The sequence below is a fragment of the Panthera pardus genome, unplaced genomic scaffold, assembly GCF_024362965.1.
Source record: "Panthera pardus isolate Hobbes unplaced genomic scaffold, ASM2436296v1 HiC_scaffold_13, whole genome shotgun sequence".
NCBI lineage: Eukaryota > Metazoa > Chordata > Mammalia > Carnivora > Felidae > Panthera > Panthera pardus.
In genome coordinates, this window is record NW_026526688.1 from 170,396,192 (window position 1) to 170,417,375 (window position 21,184).

The 21,184-nt window shown below is 43.2% G+C and overlaps 1 protein-coding gene across 2 annotated transcripts; it reads right to left on the bottom strand.

Annotated features, from left to right (window-relative positions):
- Window positions 1-893: 893 nt before the first annotated feature.
- On the bottom strand, window positions 894-14,692 carry UCHL1 (ubiquitin C-terminal hydrolase L1). 2 transcript variants are annotated; one of them, XM_019413414.2, is made up of 9 exons: window positions 14,645-14,692; window positions 14,516-14,527; window positions 13,912-14,040; window positions 11,016-11,166; window positions 8,852-8,937; window positions 8,726-8,773; window positions 7,784-7,850; window positions 6,568-6,626; window positions 894-1,331 (listed from the first exon to the last, which is right to left on the bottom strand). In XM_019413414.2, exons 1-9 carry the CDS (start codon window positions 14,675-14,677, stop codon window positions 1,245-1,247), a joined length of 672 nt encoding a protein of 223 aa, XP_019268959.1. In that variant the 5' UTR covers window positions 14,678-14,692; the 3' UTR covers window positions 894-1,244. The 2 variants fall into 2 exon arrangements, with proteins under 2 accessions (XP_019268959.1, XP_053757584.1); XM_053901609.1 differs by lacking the exon at window positions 14,516-14,527.
- Between the last annotated feature and the right edge of the window lie 6,492 nt (window positions 14,693-21,184).

Here is a 21,184-nt window from a genome sequence, read left to right on the forward strand (position 1 = left end):
AAAGTTCAGTAGAGGGGCATCATGTAGAATACTTGTCCAGTGCTCCTCAAAACTGTTAAGTCCTCAAAACCAAAGTCTGAGAACTTGTCAAAGCCAAGAGGAACTTAATGAGACATGACCACTGAAAGTAACATGGTGTCCTAGATGGGATCCTGGAACAGAAAAAGGGTATTAGGTCAAAACCTGGAAGAATCTGAATAAACAAACTATGGACATTAGTTGACAGTAATTTCAATTGTTGGTTCACTAGCTGTAACAAATGTTTCCTACTGACGCAAAGGTTAATAGGAGAAATGGATGAGGAATATATGGCAACTCTGTAATAGCCTCTCAATTTTCTATAAACCTAAAATTGTTCTAAACAAATAAAGTTTAAAAATCTTTTAAGTCTACAGGTATATACAGTAATAGAGATATACAGAAAGGGGCACCTGGCTGCTTCGGTTGGTACAACATGCAAGTCTTGATCTCAGAGTGAAATCTGAGCCCCACACTGGGCATAGAAGTTACTTAAAGTCTTGAGGGGCACCCGGGTGGCTCAGTCAGTTAAATGTCCGACTCTTGATTTCAGCTCAGGTCATGATCTCACAGTTCATGAGACAGAGCTGATGGCACAGAGGCTGCTTGGAATTCTCTTTCCTCCTCTTTCTGCCTCTCCCCAGCCCATGCTGCTCTCTCTCTCAAGATAAGCTTAAAAAAATAAAAGCTTGAAAATAAACAAATAAACATATAGGAAAAAGTCTGGAGACCCACTGGACCAATACTATTTTCATCATCATTTTCCTATGGGCTGTAGGAGTTGCTTATATGGAAGGCCATAAACGTGTAACAGTAGGAAAACGTACTGGAGGGTAAGGTAAAGGAGAAAATGAAAACCAGTTTAGGCTCATCCCTTAATCAGCAGAAAAGTTTTATTTCTTTTAAGGACAAACAATTAAACCACATCCAAGGCCTGAACTTACAGACAGAAACCAAAAGTAGTCATTTAAAGCATTAGCTATTGAGGTACAATACATACACTGGGGGAAAATGCTTCGCCATCTGAAGCTTCTATCAAACTTTGCTTGATCGACAGCTGAGCTCTGCTAGTGCCTGGGTGTGGTGGAGGGTAAGAGCATATCTGCAGAACCAAAGGAGAACAGCTGTGTTCCACAAGTACTGAAGCATTTTAGACTGCACTGTGGGGACAGGTTTCACGCTGAAGGGAAGGGGGTGGGGGGAAGCTCTGTCCCTCCCCTAGGGCATCAGGCTGCCTTGCAGAGTGCCACAGCAGAAAAGCGGACCTCCCCTTGCTCACGCTCAGTGAATTCTCTGCAGACCTTCGCGGCATCCTGCAAGGAGAAAGGTCATTAATATCCAAAGCAGCAGCAGCTCGAAATGAAGTTTCAAAGGAAAAGGAACAGGTCACCCTGATCAACTTCAAACCTCCCCTTAAACTTCAGAACCAGGGCTGATTTAAGACAAAAATCAGGTGATGGGCAGACAGGAACCCACAACACACAGACTTGACTTCGGAAGCTCTTTTTTTTTACTTCCACCAAATACTCTGTGCTTTTCCCGCCTCGTTCCTGGTTTTGACAAGAAAACAACACTATTAGTGCTCTTCTCCTCAAAGCAAAACAAGATAAAAAAAAAAAAAAAATGGATCCTCTCTCCCATAAGGGATAAGGGGGGATAAGAGAAAAGTTCCCCTAACTCAGAAATTCCAAGGAGACACAAATTTCTTTCAAGTGAACATTTCACAAAACAGCCTGGTTTTCCAGGTGCAGATGATGAATTCTTATTGATGGTGGAATGACATGTGTGACTAGTTCTAAGGCCTAGATTACAAAGATTGGTAATAGAAAATTGATGCCAATGTTAGTTATTTACCAAATTCTAGGCTTTAAAAGCCTTGGCATAGTAAATATCAATCACTGTTTAGTCTGTAAAAAGTCCAGTGGAAAGACAGCTCCACAAACCATATTGAATATGACCTTTAAGAGGATACAACAGTCAGCTCCCAAGGTCTAAAACCAATCAACCCCGTGAGTTTGGCCCTTAAAAGGCATCAACCACACCCAGAGTTTTGCTCCTGCTTTAGAACCACTTGTAAAAACTAGAGTGGATTCTATACATTGACATCTACATATTTCACTGTCAGAATTTTTAATATACTGATATTCCAGATGTTCCTTCCCCAAATTGACTTTCCTATAGGGCCCACAATGATGATTAACATTAAAGATGTGTCTATAAACGGAAGAGCCATCCCCTACAATGAGCAGTGACCTCAATCCTTTCACGTTCAGAATTCTTGGATCAAGTTTATGTACTTTCTTACCAGATTAGCAGTAATTTACAGTTTAGATAACCTAAAACAACTGTAACCACATATAGCAGCAGCCTTACTTAGGATAGGAATTTTCACTATGATGCTGGTTTATATTCCATTTAATTTTAAATGAGATTCTAAATAGTTGTTGTTGTTTTAAAACAAAGTTTTATCTTCCCCACACCTCACAAATTCTACTCAAAGTAACAGTTTTAAGTTTCCTATGTGGGGCACACTTATCGTACCAGCAGTGTTCAAGAGGACAGTAACTACCTCAAACCTTATTAGAAGGACCAGTCTTTCCCCTAAATGGGTCATAAGCAGAAGTTCCGCCTCTGTTCTTATGCTCTCCCATAAGTAAATTCGACTCTGCAAATATCCTTCAATCCTGCTTTTCTAGATCTAGGTCTCATTCCGTACTGTTCCCATATACCCCTCGTAAATCCAGACTTGTCTCTAACTGATCTCAGGTGTGTAACAGCAAACTCGAGGCAGTGACCCCACCTACTGTAGCATAATCTGGCCCACTAACACCTGCAGCTCATGAGGTTTAGGATGTCCTAAAATCCGGTCTTTTACACAGAAAGGTAGTATCGAACAGTGGCTAAGATTGTCCAGATTTGAACCATGGTTTTGTCATTCAAGTCACTGACGACCCTGTGCATCACTTAACTTCATTTTCCTCATCTGTAAAACGTGAATACAATGCCTCAGAGCCTCGTTAAAAGCATCCCTAAAAGCTGTAAGTCACTTAGAAGAGCATCTAGCACACGGGTCGGCAAACTGCAGCCAACTGCCTGTTTTTATGAATTAAGTTTTAATAGAATATGGCCACACATTCACTTGGACACGGTCAATGGACAGCTGTAACAGAACTGAATATGAGCACCCTCATTTTATTGCCCTTCACCTTACCGCACGTCTCAGACACTGCATTTTTATAGTGAAAGTCTATGGCAATCCTGCATCAAGCAAGTTATCAGCGCCATTTTTCAACAGCACTCGTTTGCTTTGTGCTTCTGTGCCCCATTGTGGTGACTCCTGCAACATTTCCAACTTTTTTCTTGTATTTGTTACGATGACCTGTGCTTAGTGAGATCTGACGGTCACTATTAGGATTGTTTTAGGGTGCTATAAACCACGCCCATACGAGACCGGAGAACTTAGTATAAATGTCGTGTGTGTTCTCACGGCTCCGGTGGCCAGCTGTCCCCCCGTGTCTCTCTCCCCTCAGGCCTTCCTATTCCGACACAATGTTGAAATTAGGCCAGTTAATAACCCTACAGTCATCTGTAAGTGTTCAAGTGAAAGGAAGAGTCCCACGTCTCTCACCTCAAATCAAAAGCTAGAAATGATTAGGCTTACTGAGGAAAACATGTCGATCGCGGAGACAGACTGAAAGCTACACCTATTGTGCCAAATACTCAGCCCTGCCGTGAATGCAAAGGAAAGATTCTTGAAGGAAATTAAAAGTGCTACTCCAGCAAACACACGGATGGGAAGAGAGCAGAACAGCTTTATTCCTGGTATGGAGGAAGTCTGCGGGGTCTGGATAGAAGATCAAACCAACGAGAACATTCCCTTAAGCCGAAGCCCAACGAAGAGCAAGACCCTCACTCTGTTCAATTCTGCGGGGGCTGAGGGAGGTGAGGAGGCTACAGAAGGAAAGTCTGAAGCTGGCAGACACGGACTCAGTAAGTGTAATGAAGAAGGCGCCTCTGTAGCATCAAAGTGTGCGGTGAAGCAGCCCGTGCTGAGGCAGTACCTGCAGAAGGTCAGCTAGGATCGCTAACGAAGGTGGCTACACCGAGCAACAGATTTCCGACACAGAGGACACAGCCTTCTACCAGAACAAGGTACCAGTTAGGGCTTTCATAGTGAGAGGAGAAGTCCATAGTTGGCTTCAGAGCTTCAAAGAACAGGTTCTCTTGTTTGGGACTAATGCAACCGGTGATTGGAAGCAGCAGCCAGTGCTCACTTACCATTCTGAAAATCCAAGGGCCCTTAACAAGTATGCTGTATCTACTCTGTGCTCTATAAATGGAACAAAGCCTGGATGACAGTGCATCTGTTCACAACATGGCTTACTAAATATTTTAAGCCCACCGTTAGACCTGCTGCTCAGAAAAAAAAGATTTCTTTCAAAATAGGACTGCTCACTGACAATGCACCTGGTCACCCAAAAGCTCTGATGGAGATGTGCAATGACATTAATGTGGTTTTCATACCCGCTAGCAAAACATCCATCCTGTGGCCCCACGAATTAAGGAGTCCTTTCAACTTACAAGTCTCATTATTTAAGAAATACATTTTGTGAGGCTTATAAGCTGCCATAGATATGGATTCCTCTGATAGACCTGGGTAATAAATTGAAAACCTCCTGGAAAGGATTCACCATTCTAGATGTCATTAAGGACATTCCTGATTCCTGGGAAGAGATCAAATATCAACATGAACAAGAGTCTGAAGGAAGTGGATTCCAACCCTCGTGGATAATTTTGAGGGGGATCAAGACGCAGTGGAGCAAGTAACTGCAGATGCAGTGAAAACAGCAAGAGAACAAGAATGAGAAGTGGAGCCTGAGGATGGGCCTGAGTTGCTCCAACCCCATGATCAAACTTTAACAGATGACGGATGAGCACATTTCTTAGGATGAGATCTACTCCTGGTGAAGATGTTGTGAAGACCGTTGAAACAACCAAAGGACTTAGGACATCACATAGACCAAGGCAGCAAAGCAGCGGCAGGGTTTGAGAAGACAGACTCCCAATTTTAAAACAGGCTCCACTGTGGGTACAGTTCTATCAAAAGCATCGCAGGCTACAGAGAAATTGTTTGTAAAAAGAAGAGTCAGTGGATGTGGCTAACTTCCTTGCCGTCTTATTTTAAGAAATCACCTCAACTACCCCAACCTTCAGCAACCGGCATCCTGATCAGTCAGCAGCCATCAAGAACGAGGCAAGACCTCCGTTAGCAAAAACATTACCTACCACTCACAGAAAGCTCAGATGATGGTAGGCATTTTTTAGAAATAAAGTATTTTCTTTTTATTTTTTTAATGTTTGTTTATTTTTGAGAGAGAGAGAGAGAGAGAGAGACAGACAGAATGTGAGTAGGGGAGGGGCAGAGAGGGAGACACAGAAGCCGAAGCAGAATCCAGGCTCTGAGCTGTCAGCACAGAGCCCGATAAGGGGCTTGAACTCAAACTGCGAGATCATGACCTGAGCCGAGGTCAGACACTTAACCCACTGAGCCACCCAGGCACTCCAAGAAATAAAGTATTTTTAATTAAAGTACATGCACTGTTTTAGACATAACGTTATTGTACACTTAATAAACCACAGTATACTTATACTATAACATAACTTTTACATACACTGGGAAACTCAGAATTTCATTGGACTCACTTCATTGCAATATTCCCTTTATTGCAATGGTCTGGAACAGAGCCCACAATATCCCTGAAGTATTTCTGTACTTGTAACAGAGCCAAATGCCACACGAAGCCGAAAACATTTTCTACCTGGCTCTTTACAGGAAGTTCACCAGCCCTTCATCTGCACATAGCAAGCACTCAAAAAAAATGAAGTACTTTTACCTTAACTGCACTTTTTATTGTATCACGATGAAACAGCTTTCCTTTATAACAGTAAATTGATTCTAGAAACTTGTTTTTAGGGTGAAGGGGCCTACAGTAGCCTGTTGTCCAGAATTAAGAGGTTTCTATAGTCACTTAGAGTAGGATAGTGATCCTGGATCTTAAGTTCTTATCGAGGCAGATTTTGAATCTGCTTCTCTTGTGCTGTAACAGTGGACCAAAGGAGAAGAAAAAACTGAAGTTGACGGCCTAACCAGAATCCATAGTGCACTACCTATAAGACTGACCCAAATCCATCAGTTTGAGAGGGTTTAGGAAAGGCTCAGGCTGCTGTTCTTTGAGTCGTTAGCTATGATGTAATTTGACAAGAGAACAATGGTCACCTTAATCCCGCGAGGAAGTTAAGCAACAGCTTTCAGACTAATTCTAACCATAGGCTAAAGTCAGCACACGAGACAGATTAGTCAGGGCTGTTCTGAAGGATCCTGTTTAAAACCGTATCTTATAAGATAAGGTAGACAGGAATAATCCTTTAACCCTAAAGACTGCTATTAACCCAGGTGATTGGTGCTGGCCGCACTGACAAGGTATTAGCACTGTAGATAATATGGCTAAAGAAACGTGGACCCAGTCGGAGGCGGGTTCCGAAGATTACCTGCAGCAATGAGTCCTCTGAGCTGGTGCCATGGTTCACCGGAAAAGGCATTCGTCCATCTACAATGAAGAAGCCAGGCATGTCAATTTCTCTGCACATTTGCTGGCTACTGTGTTCACCCAGCCTAAAGGGAAGTTTTAGATCTCCCAAATACCACTGCCACTCCACAAAGGAAGGCTGGTCAGAAGCAAATAAGGTTCAAATGCTCCTAGATGCCCATTCCGGGCAATTCTAATCCACAAGCAACAGGTCCACACAAGCGAAACGTAACCATCCTAACAGAAAGGCTTGTGCCCCATCTGCCGGGCAGGACCCCAAAGCAAAAGCCAGATGCAGCCTCCGAAGTACAGGGAGGGGCAGAGACAAGAAGGAATGCTTCGGATTTCACTGCCCCTCAACGACTGCCAACTGACCCCACGTTAGCTTTGTTTTTATTTGCTCAAAGGTAGTTCCTGACTTGAGGCAACATGGCTACCAGTCTTCCTCCGTTAATACAGAAGGGAGGACTTTTACAAGATGGATAAGCTTTCTTTATTGCCGTATACAAGCTAAGGGAAATTATCCCCCAACACATCCAAATTCTTTCTATACAAGCAAGATCACGTGCATTTATCTTTTTCCAAAAGTATTCCTTGTCAGGTTGCTGCTAGCACTCCTAAGCCAGTAATGCTGTAGTGGAAGGAGGGAAGAGGAAGTCTGACATGAATGCCCTGAACTGGCACTGATCTCCTTACCGGTGTGTGACCAAAGTCATTCCTTCTGCAGGTCACTGACTGACTGGTCAAGGGAAGGGTCTGGATATGATAAAGGATTAAGTGCCCCCATGAGAATACCTTGCTGTTCTGACTTCCTGAACAAAGATACACTCCACAAACATACATTAAGTGCCACAAAGTCACACACCAATACTGTTAAAAGGAATCTCATCTGAAAGAATGCATGAAACTATGGGGTGCCTGGGTGGCTCAGTCAGTTAAACGTTTGACTTCCACTCAGGTCATGATCTCATAGTCATGGGTTCGAGCCCTGCATCAGGGTCTGTGCTGACAGCTCAGAGCCTGGAGCCTGTTTCGGATTCTGTGTCTCCCTCTCTCTCTGCCCCTCTCCAACTCGTGCTCTGTCTCTGTCTCTCAAAAATAAATAAACATTAAAAAAAATTTTTTTAAATAAAAGAATGCATGAAACCATACTGGGTTCCCAAAATGGACAAACTTACCAAGTTCATAGAGGTGGCCATCCACGTTGTTAAACAGAATAAAATGAAAATTCACTTTGTCATCTACCTGAAGAGTCAAGAAATATTTTGAAAATGAGTTTTTATTGTAATATACATTGCATTAAATTTTTTTTTCTTCAGCTTTACTGAGATATAATTGACCTAATATCGTGTAAGTTCAAAATGTATAACATGTTGATTTAATACACATATTCTGCAAGGATTTTAAAAGCAGAGCTTAATTTGTTAAAAAATAAATTGTCACTAAGTATGTGCTTGAACTGATTCGCTTATGTACCATTTTAAATCAGTACAGCTAACATGTATTTCCTATATAATAGACAATATTAGAAGACTCTTTTAATACCTTCATCTATTATGGTAGATATAGTGTAACTATCAGAACTCTGCTTTTCACTAAGAAAGAAATTCAGGCTTAGGGAGGATAAGCATCTCACCCAAGGTCAAGACTAGAAAGTGGCAGGGTCAACTATAGTCATAAAGGCACTGATAACCAACGTAAATCTAATTAACAGTTGACAGGAGGACTCTATTCAGATTAATGGTATATTTAAGCCTTCTAGAAACCATCAATCCTAGCTGGTAACCTCACTCTTGGCCAACAGTCTGTGAGAGAAGTATGTGAAATGCTCAATTTCCAGGAGGGGTGTTACTCTTGTAGAATCATTTGGATCTAAACAAAAAACCATCAGTTTGAATTTATTCAAGACTCTTTTATTGCCAATTAGATTTGTGGGGAGCCATTTTATGAACAGTTGTAGTCAAAGTATTATTCTGGTAGAATGTTCTGGTATTAATGGGCCTAGCTGGCCGTGGCTGGAAACATTTGCTGTGTCCAGGGAAGAGGTTCTTGTTCGTATCAGGGGAAACACAGACAGCACCTGGGCAGCCTGGCTCTGATTTGCATCTGCATGTATTTACCCGACATTGGCCTTCCTGGGCCACGGCATCATGGGCTGCCTGAATGGCCTGCAGGAAAGAGAGAATAATTAGCACAAAAACCTCTGTAGGAATTGAAAACTGATGCTCTAGAAGCCATCTTCCTACCTCATTCTTCTCAAAGCATTTTGCTCTGTCTTCAGGGGACAGCTTCTCCGTTTCAGAAAGAAACTGTTTCAGGACTGACCCATCCTCTTTGGGGGGAAGAAAAGTCTATTAGTATAAATAAAATAACGCAAATGGGTGCACAGCCAGCCATGCTCAGTGACTTAAGTCTTTACTGTGGTCTCGGAGGTGGAAGAGCCTTCCTTTCCCCCTCAGCCGCTCTTGCAACCACCCCCCTTCTACCACATTCAAGTCACAGAACTCTCCATTCCCCCCGTGTGCCAAGCCCTCTTGCATCTCCTCCCTGCTCTCTCAACCTCTTTTCCCTCCCACCTCACACTCACCTCTCCAATCCCTTACCGTCTTCTTTACAGTGGTTGTGCATTTGTGACATGTATTTGTGAGATTTGTCATCCCATAAAGGCAGGAACTGTGGGTCTTGTGTGTTACTGTGTGTTACTGTTACCTACAGCACCTGACAGTACACAATCCTACATGGTACAACTACATTCTAGTCTAGTTAACGATTCTCAAACCAAGATGTTTTACTTCAGGGTAGAAAATGCAATCTCCGTAGTATGGTTATCCAGGTGGACATTAACCTAAGGATCTTTTTTAAACAATTTTTTAAGTAAGAGCTTGAATTCAAACCCTGAGATCAAGACTTGAGCCAAAATCAAGAGTCGGATGCTCAACCGACTGAGCCACCCAGGCGCCCTGACTTAAGGATCTTAAGAAATGGAAAGAGCCTTATAGCCTGGCCCAGAGACAAGTGACCGGCTGACGGTGTGGAATAAGCGTTTTGTCATTGCTCAATATGGGTAAGTCTAGGAGACACTGAATACATAGCTAGAGTAAGAGCGAGTTATTTTTCAAAAGACTGCATTCGAACTTTCAGCTCTAAGCGAAAACATATTCGTTAAGTGAAGACGGTTTAAAATCTGGAAGTGATAGGAATCCTCTTAACTTTATGGGGAGGGCTAGGACTCAGATTACATCTTTGGCTCTATCATGACCATGGTTACAAAGAGTTACAGTATCCCTCTGACCTCCGAACACAGTACTCTAAAGGGAGACTTACTGCAGAAGAAATAAAGGATCAAGCTACAATACTCTTTAATATGGCAAGTCAACATTCAAAAAAGTAGGTTCTAGAAGATTTGGATTATTATAGCCAAACGAGTTTTGTTGTTGTTGTTTTAATTTCAAAAGTACACTAGCAGTGGTCTTGGCCACACTTACACCTTGTTTAAAAAAGTATTTGACCTGCTTGCTACAAGCCACACCGTGGACTTTATTAGCTGAAATTATGCAATTCTTAGCCATTCCCATCCATTGTCTAGATCAGGAGCTGGCAAACTACTGTACCTATTTTTGTATTATTGAAAACAGCCACACCCATTGGCTTACATCTGGTCTATGGCTGCTTTTGAACTACAGAGACCAAATGGCCCTCAAAACCTAAAAGACCTATTCTTACCTTCTAAGAAAGTTTGTTGACCCTTGGCCTATATCATACGTTACACCGTGTATCTTAACATAGCTTAGTGCTATTAATTGTGCTTTGGACAAACGTCAGGGCAGAGACTGCTTTCTTCTATATCCTCCACAGCATTCACTGGAGGGGAGCTAACACCCCCCGACATGACTTTGTTCACAGCTGGATCTTTCAAGGTTTTGAGCTGCTGCTATGCTTCCCTGAAGGTATGTTCACAACATCTTTGTCCAGCCGTTCTAGGCTTTTGGTTCTCCTGTTGCTTAGGAGACCCAGAACCATTAAAGACAGGTCCTTGGTGTTACTATTTTATGGCTGAACATCATCTCTAATTCTTCCGAATTGTTGAGACCTGCACGGGGGCACAGGGGAATCATGACGACTGGCTGTCTGCAAATGGAAGAGCAGAGGCAGAGAGGCAGTACAAAACTGCGTATCACTCCCTCTTCCCCTCCAGGTGGAAGAAGCTAGACCGTGCTTCTTGGAAAATGAGTTTCCTTCCCTCGAAAGAGAATCAATGTTAATTCGCCTACTGATTATATCTGGAGAAGTAGGTTTCAAAAAAAATTTAAGGCAAAGACTTTGCAGAGTAGACCCCTGGGGGTTTTGGAATGACAAGTAATCGTGAACTAGAGGTCAACTAGAGGAGGACTACCCTCCACACCCACTTACCAAACTCCAGTTTGTCCTGGTTATTGGCCACTGCATGTATCAGTCCGATGGTACCACAGGAGTTCCCGATGGTCTGCTTCATGAAGTACACCTTGGGACTGACTTCTTGTCCCTTCAGTTCTTCAATCTGCTTTTTCCTGAAGTTCTCATGCTGTGAATATAAAAAAACATTTTTGTATCTCAAAATGAAAATGCAAAGAACTAACAGATGGCAGCACAGCGAGTTCTACCACCTAAATGGAAACACAAGTGGGATGTGGGACCAGGAGCCTTGGTCCTAGGTGTTGGCCAGTGACCAGAGAATGGCCTGTCTGCCTCCCACACCCACGTCAGCCAGTCCGTGGGGTTCTGAGAGGCTCGGAGACTCCACCCTCATGCTGCAGTGCAGTAATGGCCTTGGATGTTGCCCAAGGATTTGTCTAGACACCACTACAACCTTTTAGCTTGAAATGGATGGTGTCCTGAAGAAAAACACACAAGTTCATTATTTTCTTCCTTAAACACCACCACCAACTATCTCAGTATTCTTTGAAGTTCTACCTCTATTGTGTGCAAGTATAATTCAAAAACAAACACAAAGCAAGACTTAACTGCTGAAAGAAGCAATTTAAAAAAATCAACTATTCCCTCATTCTTTTGGAAGGAAAGACAACTGGTCTAGGGTTCTGGGCTGTGATTTCACAAAATCGTCTCATCCTACAAGAGCCAAGATATGACACTTGTTTGTGTCACATTTGCAAACCACAGTTTGAGGACAGATTAACAATGGGGGGGCAGTCCTAAGAAATCAACAAATGAGTAAGAGTAGAGATAGTGTCCCTCCAAGAATCCATTTGCTCTTTGTACAGTAATTTAGTGGGCTTGTCTGGACCTTTTGCTAATGAATTTTAGACCTTAAAGGTAGGACTTCACAGTTAAAAGCAAGGTGCCAATGTTATAGAAACACTAATTTCCCATAACCAGTGTAATTTAGACACGATACCAGAAGATTTCCAATTCCAGTTGCCTCTCATTACTGTACACATAACTGAAGTTTAAGCCTTGTCTGTGACACCATACGAATAAGAGGGCTTGTTCCACCAGACCAATTCAAGCTCCAACCAACAGGAAGTTCTAGCATCAAAGATGTACCACATCTTTGAAACGTGTTAATCATGGACTTAAGGGTTTTCACTTTTCTAGGTTAACTTTTTTTTAATCGGATAGCACCATTCTTTACTTGTTTGAGCTCTTGCATGGAAATACTTCTGCAAATTTTTCATTACCACTTAAAATTTAATGTTTCAGACGTGATCCAGTTAGGATTTCATAACCTTCTCTTAGGCAAAAGTGGATGCTTTCTAAATTAACATCAGCTTGTTTGGAAGTCAACATATAAACTCCAGCTTTTCTTTGAATTTGTCTCAGTGTTTAGCCTAGTCGGTGTTTTGTGTCACAGAACAGGTGGCTCAATAAATCTGACTGCCCAGCTGGAAGTGAAGGAGTATGAAGTATCTCGCTTGTTCAAACCAGACCGGTTCTCTACCAAGAGCAGCTTGATCAGCAAAAAGCAAGCAGTGGGCTTTTGAAAGACAAACACGAAGCACCACTGCCTCCCAGAGGCCTTGCCTGTGAGTGCTGCTCAAAATCTCCGAGTCATCATGGTTCCTCTAATAAGAGAGCTCGAGAGAAGCTCAAAGGAGAGAGGAGATGGTGTCTGATTCGGTCAACAGGGAAGCTAATTTGCCTTGCAATTATTTAGCGGCTCCGTTTTACCTAACAATAAAAAACATTTCAGTGGGATTAACCTAATAGTTTTAATAAGGGTTTTTAACTCACAACACAAAGCCCATTTACTAGAAGGAACGCCTGGAACTTCCCACAGAGCTTAATAATTTATGCCGAGGATGCTTCTAGAATACCCAGCGTTAGCATGGTGCTTCAGTTCCGCTTACTGTGTTTGGAATGATGCCCCAAATGCTAATATCCCAAGTTTTGTTAATGCAGATTTCATCACTCCCCAGTCAGGGGTCAAGTGACAGCAATAGGAGATAGACAATGCCATGCCAATTAGTGGGATTTCATACATCGCAAGACAACAATTAACCCAGCTACCTTTTTATATCTGATGCTCAGTCTTTGAGGTACATACATCCATGCACACTTGTAGGAGGAAGACCATCTAAAGGGAAATGAAAAGGTGTTTCCAAGACTGCTCTAATGCCCACCTATTTCATTTAGCTACAAGGTCAGAGAGGAAAGAGGATAAGAGGTGGAAGGAGGTCCCCACACAGGAACCACACGCAAATGAGTAAGGTCTTTTTTACAAGCACATTGGGGAGGTTAAAAACCAAGTGTGCATGTTGTAGGGAGTGGAGGGATGGGAAGAAACAGGAGTCCAGTGGAGACCCAAGAGTGGGGATGGAGCATTAAACAACCTATTTTGTTTTCCTGTGGTCTAGGCAGGCAAGCCCGCCCCCCCGTTTTACTGTAAGGTGGGAGTCTGAGAACCAAACAATAAACTGACAGGCCGCAGCCCTTAAAGGGAAACAACCAGCCATTCTTTGGAGTGGAAGGCTCTGAAAAGCGCAGGTTCAAGCTTACTTATGAGTAGGATGAGTGCTTTCTCTGGATAACTGAGATAATAGAACAGAGATGCTGCTTCTCTTTGAAATTCCAGGCAGTGCTGGATGGACGAGCGAGGAGCCAACAAATTGTTAACAGCCGGTGAGTAGGTAGCATGACACAGAGGGCTTCTCACCCCATCCCCCGCAGAAAGAGGGCAGTTTTGCAGGTGTGGACTCGCAGGCCGGGAGGGGAGGGAAGCCGGGTGTCTACACTGTCCTCAACGCCTCCCTCGGGTTTGGAAGCAGCGCACACGTTCCGAGGCCCGAGCACCCCTGGCCCCACGCCCTACCTGGGCCGTGAGGGGAAACAGCAGCAGCAGCGCGCAGGCGGGCGCGGGCACCGAGCCCAGAGCCTCCTCCTCCAGCCCCAGCACGTCCGCGAAGCGCCACTGGCCGGCGACCCCCAGCCGGGACAGCACCTGCAGAGAGGAAACAGGGCGGCCAGGCAAGCGGAGACCCTCGAGTCGCGGGCACCGGCCGGACTCCGGGGCCGCCCCCCGGCAGTCTCCGCGCCGCGACCCGAGCCGGGGAGGAGTAGCGGCCCGCCCCGCCCCCCACCCCTCACCCCAGCGGGCGCAATGACACAGCACAAAGCGCGGCCCACACGTGGCTCCCGCGAAGCCCGGGCACACGAGTCGGCGCGGCCCGCGCCACGCCCTCGGGGGCCGGGCCAGCGCTCACATCTGGGCGCAGCCCCCTCCTCCCTCCCACCGCTGACGGTTCCGCAGAGTCACCGCCCGACCCCGATGCAGGGGCGGAGGGAGGGCGCCCGGACTTCGCCCCAGCCCGGCCGCCTGTGGAGCGCGCAGGATGCCGCTGGGTCCCTGCGAGACAGCCGGGGCCGGTGGGCGCCTCCGGGGGATGGGGACAGAGGCGGTGCGAGACGCCACTCACTTTGTTCAGCATCTGAAAGGCAAATGCAAAGAAAAAATACAAAAACAAGGCCACTCATCGATGCAGCTACCTGGCCAGGGCGGACCCTCAGCCCTGAGCTCCCGGGGCAACGATGCACCTGACGCTCACCTCGGGGTTAATCTCCATCGGTTTGAGCTGCATCTTCGCGAACCGCAGGAGGAGCCACTGCCCAGAAGAAGAGAAAAAACAGCAAGCGGAGCCGCCCAGGCTGCCGCTATAAAGCGCCGGCCTGACGCACTTTAGGTGCCTGCGCAGGGGGAGCAGGGGCAAAACCAAGAGACGGGGAAACGGTCAGTCGCTACCAAATGGGTACGAACCCCCCCATGCGCCGCGCAGAGTGGTACAGCCGGGCCCCCAAACCTTGCAGTCTCACTTGCTGGTGAGATAATCTGGTGGTTGTGGAGATGGTTTTTGTTGGTGGGTATTCCTTGAGCGTATGGAGCAGTGCTTTAGATGGAGTCTTTTTTTTTGCGAAGTTTCTGGAAACCTATCCTTCTTACCATCCCAGTTACCCGAGAGCTCAGGGTTTCTGAAGCGTTGAGAAAAAGCCCAAATTCAACAGGTATATATTTAGTATGAATATAAATATATGTCTCCCACATCTTGCAGCAGTTTGCATTTGACCTTAGACAATTCATCCTCCATGTTAAATCAAGCCAGTACCGAGCTTCGTTTTTAATTGATTGCCTAGAATAAAACAGTCTGGAATGTAAACGATATTGTATTAGTAATGCTGATGTCATGTGACTCCCGGGGAAGAATTGGTGGGTCGCGGAGAAGCTGTAGAGACCTGGGGGATGTGACCGTGATGTAGCACAGAAGGCAGGCGGTCAGAGACTTTAAGAAACGGATCCAGGGAAAAGACAGGTGTGATTTCGAGACAAGAGGGTGTAAAAGGAAACGTATTTTTAAAAGAATGGGAGGCTTTGAAAAATAAAATTCTGAGTTCACGGCGGAAGATTCAGAGTGAAGGAGAAAGAGAATGGCAACTAAAGGAACCGCTGTTCTCTAATCATCTCAGGTGGGGCTTGTTTTTCCTACCAGCGTTTTCAAAAGATGGAGAGAAAAAGCATATGCGGGAGAATGAATAAAAAGAGGGACAAAAATCTGTAGGAATAGTGTCGGTGAAGCTAAACCTCAGAATGAAGTGGGGCTTGCAGAGACGCTAGGGAAGCAAGAAGGTTGTTTTCTTTTGTTTTGTTTTTAAATATGCTCATAACAAAATAATGATAATGGTGAAAGAATAGACCTGTTTAGGGGGTCCAAGTTAACAGTTACAGAGAGAAGAGAAGTAATCTACATTTTTTTTTTGTTATTATCCCTACAGTGGATCAGTTGACAGATCTTTTGGAGGTTATCTCACTCAATCCTTGAAGTATCCAATGAAACAAACTCTTCCTAGTACAATTTTACAGGTTAGAATTTGTGGCTTAGAGAAGTTAATTAGCTTACAATCACAAAGAGAAATAAAACAGAAGTAAATCCTGGTAAATTGGGCTCTAGGAGCCCATTCTCTATCCAAGTTAACACTATAATCCACTTCTATCTTCTCCCATTTTTTACCATCAGAAAAATGACCTTCACACAGAAAATGAGAGAGAAACATGAGTAAGAAGACTCTAATGGGTGAATTTTATGACATGTAAACCATGCCTCAGCACTTTTTTTTTTTTTTTTTTTTTTTTTTTTAATATACTTACAGGGCACCTGGGTGACTCAGTTGGTTGAGCATCTGACTTCTGCTCAGGTCATGATCTCACCATTCATGAGTTCGAGCCCCACATCAGGCTCTCTGCTGTCAACACAGAGCCTGCTTTGGATCCTCTGTCCCTCTCTCTCTGCCCCTTCCCCACTTGCGTGCTCTCTCTCTCTCTCACTCTGTCAAAAAATAAATAAAACATTAAAAAAAGACAACTTGAGAGTCAAGACAGATGAATAGGTGGTACAAGAACACCTGGCTGTGTTGAATGAGTTTTTGCCTTTAGATGTGAATGACATTCCAATTTACTTTAACTATTCGACAAATACTGATTAAGTACCTATCTGTGATGGGCATTGAGCTTAGAATTGGGGATGCAAAGGTGAACACAGCAAATAAACACAGAAACTTCCCCCATGGAGCTTTGATCAGTAATAAGAGTCATGTGGAAGAGGGAGCTCAGGAACACCTTACCTAGTGGAGAGGCTCCGGAAGGCTTCCTGAAGGAAGTGACATTCAAGATAAGGGCTGATGGACAGGTTGAAGTTAGCAGGTGACAGTTATTACCAAAATAAATAGTAACAATGGTCATGAAAACACTAGAATCTCTGTGAAAGGCATTCATTCATTCACACAACAAATATGTATATGAAGGGCCTACTATGTGCCAGGAACCATGGCACATAGTAGGAGCAATGAACAGAACATCTCCCTGCTTACAATGAGATGCCAGAGACTGGACAAAAACAAATCTTATTCTGATCTTTAAAAAAGGCGGGGGAGGGGTATATTGCTGAAACTGCAGCCTGGGAGATTTGATACCAGTCATTAGCAAAATTCTGGGAGTCTTAGAAAAAATAGAATGGCTGCATTTAGAACAAGTTATGCCAGCCAGCACCTCGCCTTTTCTTTTGGAGTCACTGGCTAGCAGAACAGGCAAATCATTTCCCATTGTCTTCTTCATGTTGCCTGGGTTGGCATCAATTGATATCAGAGTAGAGGCGGTTTTATAGCTTACTTACTTATTCTACCTTTAAAAACTTGAAAGTGCGGCTGAATGGAGTAATTTCAACCTGCAGCCACCTGGCAATGGTTTTAACCCTTGCTTGGGTGGTTTTATTAGAGCAGAGGTAGAGCGCACGCATGCACGCAAGAATAAACAATCTTGGGGCGCCTGCGCGGCTCCGTCGCTTGAGTGTCTGACTTCAGCTCAGGTCATGATCTCGCGGTTTGTGGGTTCGCGCCCCGTGTCGGGCTCTGTGCTGACAGCTCAGAGTCTGCAGCCTGCTTCAGATTCTGTGTCTCCCTCTCTCTGCCCCTCCTCTGCTCACACTCTGCTCTCTCTCTCTCTCTCAAAAATAAATAAACATTTTTAAAAAAAGAATAAGCAATCTAAAAGCCAGAATTATGAGATTTAGAAAAATGAGTTCAAAATAAAACGATGAAATTTAATAGAGATATCGGTGATGATTATACACCCCTATGTATATACCAAAAAACTTTAAATGGTGAACGTATCTCAATAAGCTGTTAAAAACTTAGTAGGGATATGTGTGAAGCTTCTCATGCCAATTAGCATAGTACAGTTTATATTCACCTTTTCTTTTTTTAATCTACCAGAATCTATGGTTACAAAATTATGTAATAATATGGGAAAATATCAAGTGAAAAGTCAACATTTGGATTATACTCACTTAAAAATGAATACACATGGGGCGCCTGGGTGGCTCAGTCGATTGGGTGTCTGACTTCAGCTCAGGTCATGATCTTGCAGTTCATGGGTTGGAGCCCAGCATCTGTGCTGATAGCTAGGAGCCTGGAGCCTGCTTGAGATTGTGTCTCCCTTTCTCTCTGCCCCTCCCCCCCCCTCCTGCTCTGTCTGTCTGTCTGTCTGTCTCTCTCTCTCAAAAATAAATAAACACTAAATGAATACACAAAGGCAGGAACACATTTTTTTCAGTGACAGAAAAACATTTTTAAAAAATCAGTTAACACACAAGACAAACAGAATAGACCTGTTATAGGTGGAGAAACAAATCAATGAATGAATAAGTTGTCCTTCATAAATAAACATGCCATTTCTGATGCACCAGCAGCAGGATTTCTTTTTATCATAAGTGTTCTTTCTCTAACAATAATGCAAGTTTGGGATGAACCTTTAAAATCTACCTTCTGAGGGGCACCTGGGTGGCTCAATTGGTTAAGCGTCCGACTTCAGCTCAGGTCATGATCTTACGGTGAGGTGCGTCGGTTTCTGGGCTGGCAGCTCAGAGCCTGGAGCCCGCTTCAGATTCTGTGTCTCCCTCTCTTTCTGCCCCTCCCCCCTCAAAAATAAATAATAAACATTTAAAAAACTTTAAATCTACCTTCTGATAATTCTGATGACTTAATAAAACAGAAACTCGAATGTCCTTGGCAGGTCAGATTTACAGTGTTATGGGAGTCAATCCTGAAGGCTCAGCCCCAGGTTTATTCCACCAGCACTTCACAGTGGCTATGCAAGCACCAAATTCCCTGTATTAAATCCCTTTCTACTTAAAATACCTAGAGTGGTTTTAGACTCCTATACTGGCATACTGCATGCATTTTAAGTGACTCACAAAAATGGAATAGTTATTTATTTTAATACTCATCAGAAAAGCTATATGTTCTTGTATATGTGTATAATTAGAATATCAAGTTTGTGATTTTACCCGTATTAAACCTTTGGGCAAATCTAACCTATACTAAGCAAATAGTATCATTGGTCTATAAGGATATTGCAAAAACTATAGGAGTCATTCACAAATCACGGTGATAGAAAAACTCTGCTTGATGACAAAAGAGCTTTATTGGTTGATGGGGTAGAGTGTGCAGTGTGTTTATGAAGGCAGGATACTCAAGCACTGAAGCAATACTCCCCAAATATTTTGCGGAGTGGGTATTTCTACAGAAGTTACCCAAGGAGGGAGATAAGAAAGGCAAGAATACTGACTTTTTTGTTGTTGTTATACAAAGGACATTGTATTTGTTATCCTCCTTTACTCCTCCTACCAATTTTTGGATATCCATATGTCTACACTGATTTTGCAGATAAGAAAACTGAGGCTCCAGAAAAGCTGTTTAACTTGTTAAAGTTCACATAGCTGTTGAGTGTCTGAGTCTGGGGTTCAACCCAATTTCATTTGCTTTCAAAACTTGTGCATGTTTAACTCTTCTGCCTGCTTCCATCTACAGCCCAGCCCTATGGACCTTAGTAATTACCACTAGAAATAAGTATGAAGTTCAGCCACTGAGAAGAAAGGGCTAAAATGATTTCTGCGATGTGCAGGGCCGGAACAGGTCTCTCAATCTTCTGATAAGCATTGCTCACTTTGAGGCCTAAGAGTCTAGTTTGAATTTATAATTAGCATGACATTAATAATTGACAGAGTACTTCCTCAATATTTTTCAAGTTACTAGACAATTCCTCTGTCAATAATATGTCCCCAGAAGTAAGGTTCTGACATCCAGAGATTTTAAAGTTAAAAATAACAGAAAGAAAGACAGTGTGTAATGCAAATAAAGTGCCCTACTTAGTTCCCATGGCGAAGTCCATTTTCTTCCTATTTCCTAAAAGCAGTTCATTTACTGGGTAGTCACAAGTATATCTGAAGAAAGAAAGATAATTGTGAAGGAGGAGAATATAGGTTCTCATTGACTTATACCTTATATATACTCATATATTTGTTCAACAAATGTTCTTTGAGTATGCACTAGGTGCCAGACGCTATATTAGGCTACCTGGGTTAGGGGTGGGTAGCAGATGACAGGCGTAAGGCATAAACCATGTTTCCTAGCTTTTACAGATAAATCATCAATGTAAAGCTGCCTTTCAGGGGCTCCTGAGTGGCTCAGTCAATTAAGTGTCCAACTTTTGGTTTTGGCTCAGGTCATGATCTCCCAGTTCATGAGTTCGAGCCCTACATCGGGCTCTCTGCTGTCAGCACAGAGCCCGCTTCTGATCCCTGTTCCACTCTCTCAGCTTCCCTCCCTCCAACTTGTTCTCTCTCTCTCTCAAAATAAATAAATAAACTTTAAAAAAAAACAACAAGCTGCTTTTCAGGGAGAATGGGAGGGGGACCCAGGGTACCAAATGTATTTATCAATTGCAAGGGATTGCTCCTTTTTGAAATGTTTGAACATGACAAACATGTGCATCTTAGAAACAGGGAAATATTATTTTTATCAAACTCGTCACGTTTGATTTGTGTTCAAGATAGCTAGCAGCATGCACTCAGTTTCCTCAACAGTGAAATGAGGATTGCATGAACTCTAAGATTCCTCTTAGTCCAGCATACTAAGGACCTGGGCAGGAAAATAAAAGACACATAGATCGACTCATATAACAGCCTGGGTTAGGTCTCCATTCGTCTCTAATTCCTTAATTTTAGCCATTAGGCCTTTTTAATGTCACTAGGCTGTAATAAACAAGATTTATTAGTTAAAATCAGCTTCTGAAGTGTCCTTCAGAGACATTTGTAATGTATTTCCTTTTACCAGGAGATTAGTATATGAGGAATATGATAAGCAGAAAAAAATTTAAATCTATAAATATGCCAGGAAGAAATGTTTTCTTGAGAACACTGCTGAGTCTTAACCTAACCAAGCATTTTTTTTTTCAGAATCCTTAGAGTGAACAAATCAATATATAGATGTCTGGTGTCTTGGTCTTACCTGGACATTTAGCTTCAATGGCCTAAGAATATGAAACAATTAAAAAAAAAAAAAAAAGAACAAATGAGTAAGTCAAATTGGAAAAAAAAAATTCAAACTCCTCAACCCATAAATCCACCACCCTAAGAAATTTACAGTTTCATTTCTCCCCCTTTTCCTCCCAGGATTTGGACATTTATGTAGCAAACTCTGCTGGATTCCTAACCAGAATTTATTCTCTTCCTCCTTCCTTACTGGCTGCCAACTGTTCTAAC